The 8,377-nt window shown below is 43.9% G+C and overlaps 1 protein-coding gene across 7 annotated transcripts in view; it reads left to right on the top strand.

Annotated features, from left to right (window-relative positions):
• The window catches only part of LOC106591860 (dedicator of cytokinesis protein 1), a 723,705-nt gene that overhangs the window by 662,090 nt on the left and 53,238 nt on the right, over positions 1–8,377 (top strand). For all 7 annotated transcript variants that reach the window (XM_045687698.1, XM_045687691.1, XM_045687686.1 and 4 more), the window contains exons 45-46: positions 7,439–7,615; positions 8,086–8,169. In XM_045687698.1, coding sequence (XP_045543654.1) covers positions 7,439–7,615; positions 8,086–8,169 — 261 coding nt within the window. The remainder of the gene's footprint in view (positions 1–7,438; positions 7,616–8,085; positions 8,170–8,377) is intronic.

Here is an 8,377-nt window from a genome sequence, read left to right as displayed (position 1 = left end):
CAGTGAGTGTGTGTGTGTCCACGTCAGGTCTGTCTCCAGTGAGTGTGTGTGTGTCCACGTCAGGTCTGTCTCCACGGTGAGTGTGTGTGTGTCCACGTCAGGTCTGTCTCCACGGTGAGTGTGTGTGTGTCCACGTCAGGTCTGTCTCCACGGTGAGTGTGTCCACGTCAGGTCTGTCTCCACGGTGAGTGTGTGTGTGTCCACGTCAGGTCTGTCTCCAGTGAGTGTGTGTGTGTCCACGTCAGGTCTGTCTCCAGTGAGTGTGTGTGTGTGTCCACGTCAGGTCTGTCTCTACGGTGAGTGTGTGTGTGTCCACGTCAAGTCTGTCTCCAGTGAGTGTGTGTGTGTCCACGTCAGGTCTGTCTGCAGTGAGTGTGTGTGTGTCCACGTCAGGTCTGTCTCCTGTGAGTGTGTGTGTGTCCACGTCAGGTCTGTCTCCAGTGAGTGTGTGTGTGTCCACGTCAGGTCTGTCTCCAGTGAGTGTGTGTGTGTCCACGTCAGGTCTGTCTCCAGTGAGTGTGTGTGTGTCCACGTCAAGTCTGTCTCCACGGTGAGTGTGTGTGTGTCCACGTCAGGTCTGTCTCCACGGTGAGTGTGTGTGTGTGTCGACGTCAGGTCTGTCTCCAGTGAGTGTGTGTGTGTCCACGTCAGGTCTGTCTCCAGTGAGTGTGTGTGTGTCCACGTCAGGTCTGTCTCCAGTGAGTGTGTGTGTGTCCACGTCAGGTCTGTCTCCACGGTGAGTGTGTGTGTGTCCACGTCAAGTCTGTCTCCAGTGAGTGTGTGTGTGTCCACGTCAGGTCTGTCCCCACGGTGAGTGTGTGTGTGTCCACGTCAGGTCTGTCTCCAGTGAGATGAGCGTGGGCTCCAGGCAGACATTACTAATCAAATCAGGATCTGTGGCCAACGCAGTGGATCCATCTGATGTGATCTACTTAACCTGTAGACAGCAGTACAGACCCTGTGTAGACTGCAGTACAGACCCTGTGTAGACAGCAGTACAGACCCTGTGTAGACAGCAGTGCAGACCCTGTGTAGACAGCAGTACAGACCCTGTGTAGACAGCAGTACAGACCCTGTGTAGACAGCAGTACAGACCCTGTGTAGACAGCAGTACAGACCCTGTGTAGACAGCAGTACAGACCCTGTGTAGACAGCAGTACAGACCCTGTGTAGACAGCAGTAGACAGCAGTACAGACCCTTTCCAATGCCAGCGCCGCTCATCCATTTACTTTTTAAAGTCGGGGATAAACCCTTCTACACTTCTGGAACCTTTTCACATCAGCACAATGTCTCAGTCATTAGGCTTTCATTCTTTGTTGTTCAAAAAAGCACCCTGATATTGGGAATTACATGACAGAGAGGAAGAATACAGGAACGGAGAGAGAATACAGGAACGGAGAGAGAATACAGGAACGGAGAGAGAATACAGGAACGGAGAGAGAATACAGGACTAGAGAGAGAATACAGGACTAGAGAGAGAATACAGGACTAGAGAGAATACAGGACGAGAGACAGAATACAGGAACGGAGAGAGAGCCCGGTTTCAATCAGAGCCCAGGATCAATCCGAGCACAGCATCGATCAGAGCACAGCATCGATCTGAGCCCAGCATCAATCAGAGCACAGCATCTTTTGAATATTTCATTATTTGTTCCAAAACCAAATCCAGTATTTAGTGTAATTAGACTGAGTATTCTGGAATCAATGATGCTTTATTTGTCCCTTTTATTAATCCCTTTCATGTCAGATCTGGTGAAGAGAAGGGGATCTCTCTCTATCGCTACTCTCTCCGTCTCTAACTCTGTCTCTACTATCTCTCTCTCTACTATCTCTACTCTCTGTCTCTAACTCTCTCTCTACTGTCTCTACTCTCTGTTTCTAACTCTCTCTCTACTATCTCTACTCTCTGTCTCTAACTCTCTCTCTACTGTCTCTACTCTCTGTCTCTAACTCTCTCTCTACTATCTCTCTCTCTACTATCTCTACTCTCTGTCTCTAACTCTCTCTCTACTGTCTCTACTCTCTGTTTCTAACTCTCTCTCTACTATCTCTACTCTCTGTCTCTAACTCTCTCTCTACTATCTCTACTCTCTGTCTCTAACTCTCTCTCTACTATCTCTACTCTCTGTCTCTAACTCTCTCTCTACTATCTCTACCTCTAACTCTCTCTCTACTATCTCTACTCTCTGTCTCTAACTCTCTCTCTACTATCTCTACTCCCTGTCTCTAACTCTCTCTCTACTATCTCTACTCTCTGTCTCTAACTCTCTCTACTTTCTCTCTCTCTCTCTCTCTCTCTACTCTGTTTCTAACTCTCTCTACTATCTCTATATCTCCCTCTCTCTACTATCTCTCTAGTTTCTCTACTACCTCTCTCTATGGTCTCTCCCTACTATCTCTCTACTCTCTCTCTCTACTATCACTACCTCTCTCTACTATCACTACCTCTCTCTACTATCACTACCTCTCTCTACTACCTCTCTCTACGGTCTCTCCCTACTATCTCTCTCTCTCTACTATATCTCTCTACTCTCTCTCTCTACTATCACTACCTCTCTCTACTATCACTACCTCTCTCTACTATCACTACCTCTCTCTACTATCACTACCTCTCTACTCTCTACTATCACTACCTCTCTACTCTCTACTACCTCTCTCTACGGTCTCTCCCTACTATCTCTCTCTCTCTACTATATCTCTCTACTCTCTCTCTCTACTATCACTACCTCTCTCTACTATCACTACCTCTCTACTCTCTACTATCACTACCTCTCTACTCTCTACTATCACTACCTCTCTATACTATCACTTCCTCTCTACTCTCTACTATCACTACCTCTCTCTACTATCACTACCTCTCTCTACTATCACTACCTCTCTACTCTCTACTATCACTACCTCTCTCCTCTCTACTATCACTACCTCTCTCTACTATCACTACCTCTCTCTACTATCACTACCTCTCTCTACTATCACTACCTCTCTACTCTCTACTACCTCTCTCTACGGTCTCTCCCTACTATCTCTCTCTCTCTACTATATCTCTCTACTCTCTACCTCTCTCTACTATCACTACCTCTCTACTCTCTACTATCACTACCTCTCTACTCTCTGCTATCACTACCTCTCTACTCTCTGCTATCACTACCTCTCTCTACTATCACTACCTCTCTCTACTATCACTACCTCTCTACTATCACTACTACTCTCTACTATCACTACTACTCTCTACTATCACTATCTCTCTACTCTCTACTATCACTACCTCTCTACTCTCTGCTATTACTACCTCTCTCTACTATCACTACCTCTCTACTCTCTACTATCACTACTACTCTCTACTATCACTACTACTCTCTACTATCACTACCTCTCTACTCTCTACTATCACTACCTCTCTACTCTCTGCTATCACTACCTCTCTCTACTATCACTACCTCTCTACTATCACTACTACTCTCTACTATCACTACCTCTCTCTACTATCACTACCTCTCTCCTCTCACTACCTCTCTACTATCACTACCTCTCTACTATCACTACCTCTCTACTATCACTACCTCTCTACTATCACTACCTCTCTACTATCACTACCTCTCTACTATCACTACCATCACTACCTCTCTCTACTATCACTACCTCTCTCTACTATCACTACCTCTCTCTACCTCTCTCTGCTATCACTACCTCTCTCCTCTATCACTACCTCTCTCCTCTATCACTACCTCTCTCCACTATCACTACCTCTCTCTACTATCACTACCTCTCTCTACTATCACTACCTTTCTCTACTATCACTACCTCTCTCTGCTATCACTACCTCTCTCCGCTATCACTACCTCTCTCCGCTATCACTACCTCTCTCCTCTATCACTACCTCTCTCCTCTATCACTACCTCTCTCCTCTATCACTACCTCTCTCTACTATCACTACCTCTCTCTACTATCACTACCTCTCTCTGCTATCACTACCTCTCTCTACTATTCACTACCTCTCTCTACTATCTCTACCTCTCTCTACTATCACTACCTCTCTCTACGGTCTCTCCCTACTATCTCTCTCTCCCTACTATCTCTCTCTCTCTACTATATCTCTCTACTATCACTACCTCTCTACTCTCTACTATCACTACCTCTCTACTCTCTGCTATCACTACCTCTCTACTCTCTGCTATCACTACCTCTCTCTACTATCACTACCTCTCTCTACTATCACTACCTCTCTACTATCACTACCTCTCTACTATCACTACCTCTCTACTATCAATACTACTCTCTACTATCACTACTACTCTCTACTATCACTACCTCTCTACTCTCTGCTATCACTACCTCTCTCTACTATCACTACCTCTCTACTCTCTACTATCACTACTACTCTCTACTATCACTACCTCTCTACTCTCTACTATCACTACTACTCTCTACTATCACTACTACTCTCTACTATCACTACCTCTCTACTCTCTACTATCACTACCTCTCTACTCTCTGCTATCACTACCTCTCTCTACTATCACTACCTCTACTCTCTACTATCACTACTACTCTCTACTATCACTACCTCTCTACTATCACTACCTCTCTCCTCTCTACTATCACTACCTCTCTACTATCACTACTACTCTCTACTATCACTACCTCTCTCTACTATCACTACCTCTCTCCTCTCTACTATCACTACCTCTCTACTATCACTACCTCTCTACTATCACTACCTCTCTCTACTATCACTACCTCTCTCTACTATCACTACCTCTCTCTACTATCACTACCTCTCTCTACCTCTCTCTACTATCACTACCTCACTCTACTATCACTACCTCTCTCCACTATCACTACCTCTCTCCGCTATCACTACCTCTCTCCGCTATCACTACCTCTCTCCTCTATCACTACCTCTCTCCTCTATCACTTCCTCTCTCCTCTATCACTACCTCTCTCCTCTATCACTACCTCTCTCCTCTATCACTACCTCTCTCCACTATCACTACCTCTCTCCACTATCACTACCTCTCTCTACTATCACTACCTCTCTCTACTATCACTACCTCTCTCTGCTATCACTACCTCTCTCTACTATCACTACCTCTCTCTGCTATCACTACCTCTCTGCTATCACTACCTCTCTCTGCTATCACTACCTCTCTCCGCTATCACTACCTCTCTCCGCTATCACTACCTCTCTCCTCTATCACTACCTCTCTCTACTATCACTACCTCTCTCTACCTCTCTCTACTATCACTACCTCTCTCTGCTATCACTACCTCTCTCTACTATCACTACCTCTCTCTACTATCTCTCCCTCTCTACTCTGTCTCTTTCTCGCCCTCTCTCTCCATCCTCCACTTCCCCTTCTCCTTCTCAATTCAATGTAATTACATTTAAGGGCTTTATTGTTATGGGAAACATATCATTTTATTTAACTAGGCAAGTCAGTTAAGAACTCTCTCTCTCACAGCGTGGTCTCCCTTGCTATGTTTCCTATTCAGATGTCACGAAATTCATCATGGTGTTGCAGGGAAGACCAAAATGCAGCGGGTGTATGGATACTCATTCTTTTAATGAAAAAATGTAAAGCATCCACAGAACAAAAACAAAACAATAAACAGTACTCATGACTCACAACAGTGTAGCAGGCTCAATCACGCAGTGCTCACAAACAATTCCCCACAACCACACAGACAAACACACCCTACTAATATAGAACTCCCAATCAAAGGCAACACCACACACCTGCCTTCAATTGGAAGTCCACCCCAATTAACTATACATAGAAACAGACTCACTAGACTAAACATAGAATACATGAATATCAGACAGTGCCCAAAAACCCCGGAATACTTAAATCAAATGCCCTTCTAGAAAAACACCACCCTGAACCACAAAACAAATACCCTCTGCCACGTCCTGACCAACCTACAATAACAACTAAGGAGGGGGGGTGTAGCACAGTGCCGTCGTTGACATCAGATCTCACAGGTTACTTTTCAGCAGTGCTAATGTACCCTCCAATAGAAACCTTATTACAGTCTCTATAGAATACTACACTATACTATACTATACCATACTATACTATGCTATACTATACCAAACTATACTATACCATACCATACTATACTGTATTATACTATACAGTGCAATACAATACTATACCAATACTTGTATTGCAATACTATACTATATAATACTATAGTAGACTATACAGTACAATACAATACCATACAATACTATGCTATACAATACCACACAATACTATACCATACCATGCTCTACTATATGGTACAATAATATACAATACTATCCCATGCAATACTATACAATACCGTACTCTACTATATCATACTATATCATACTATATTATACAATACAATACTATCCCATGCAATAATATACAATACCGTACTCTACTATATCATACTATACAAGACTATACAATACAATACTGTCCCATAAAATACTATACAATACTACTATATCATACTATACTATACAAGACCAATACAATACTATCCCATGCAATACTATACAATACCATACCATACTATACCACACAATACTATACAATACTATGCTATACCATACTATACAATACAATAATGTACTATAGTATACAATACTATACCATTCAATATAATACTATACCCAGCAATACCATACCATACAATACTACACCATACTATACTATACCATACAATACAATACTATACAATACCATTCAATACTGTACCATACCATACTATACAATACTACACCATACTATACTATACAATACTATACAATACCATACTATACTATAGCGTACTATACTATACTATACGGTGCAATACCATACAATACTATACCATACCATAATATACAATACTACACCATACTATACCGTACTATACTATACGGTACAATACTATACCATACAATATTATACAATACCATACAATATTATACTATAGTATACCATGCTATACTACAGGGCCCTTCTCCCACAGTATATAGTCACCCAGATGAGGTGGGAACAGGGCAGGTCCTGCACGGTTCAGTGTTACAGCGTGATTGACATTTAAAGTCAATGTTCCCACGTCAGCAATCCAGAATGAATGGATTCCATAGTCTCTCTAAATCCTTCCATCTGATGCCGGTCTGGAGATTTGTCACCCTGCCAGGCAGTCACACTGATCCTTCTAAATTTAGGAGAAAAAAAAACATCTATAAACTGTAATTTACTCAAGACAATCCACAAAATGCTCTACCATTGTGGTCACTCGTCTGTCCCAGAGATTCAGACATCAGAACCCCTCAGGTAGATGTTCTCTATAATCCTCTGTCTCTGTTGTTATACTGTAGATTGGAGTTAAAATGTCTCTCACTCACAGATGGACCTCAACCTGAAATGAATCAGAACTTATAACCTTCTTTTACTTCCTGCTTCCTGTGTTCAGGAGGAGATCAGCCCATTGGAGAATGCCATGGAGACGATGCAACTGACCAATGAGAAGATCAGCAACATGGTGCAGCGTCACCTGAATGATTCCAACCTTCCCATCAACCCCCTCTCCATGCTGCTCAACGGCATCGTGGACCCCGCTGTCATGGGCGGTTTCACCAACTACGAGAAGGTACTGTGTGTGTGTGTCGTCATGGGTGGGTCTACCTTACTTAGCTAATGAATACAGGTTTAGTTCTTTATTGTGAACTCAACACAACAACCATAGTTTGGTTGAACTCTCTCTTCCCCATGGAGAAAAATACAACCTTCATACAGAAGACAAAAGATTGTTTCTGTAATGAGTTCTGACTTCCCCTCTCTCTCTCTCCCCTCTTCACCTCTCCTCTCTCCCCCTCTCCTCTCTCCCCCCTCTCTCCTCTATCCCCCTCTCCTCTCTCCCCTCTCTCCTCTCTCCCCCTCTCCTCTCTCCTCTCCTCTCTCTCCCCCCTCTCTCCTCTCCCCTCTCCTCTCCCCTCTTTCTCCTCTCTCCCCTCTCCTCTCTCCACCCTCTCTCCTCTCCTATCCACTTTCCTCTCTCTCTTCTCTCCTCTCTTCCCTCCCCTCTCTCACCTCTCCTCCTTTCTCCTCTCCTCTCTCCAGGCATTCTTCACAGAGAAGTACCAGGGAGATCACCCTGAGGACCAGGAGAAACTGGAGAAACTGAAAGACCTCATCGCATGGCAGGTTAGACTCACACGCAAACAAACCACTCTACCACACTCCAGGACTGTGGAGTGTGGTAGTGTTGCACCCTCCCCAACTGACTGACACACACACACACACACACACACACACACACACACACACACACACACTGAAAGACCTCATCGCATGGCAGGTTAGACTGACACACACGCATACACTACCGTTAAAAACTTTGCGGTCACTTAGA

Source organism: Salmo salar, chromosome ssa01, assembly GCF_905237065.1.
Source record: "Salmo salar chromosome ssa01, Ssal_v3.1, whole genome shotgun sequence".
Taxonomy (NCBI): domain Eukaryota; kingdom Metazoa; phylum Chordata; class Actinopteri; order Salmoniformes; family Salmonidae; genus Salmo; species Salmo salar.
The sequence above is the reverse complement of the archived record's forward strand: the minus strand, read 5'-3'. Positions and strand labels throughout refer to the sequence as shown.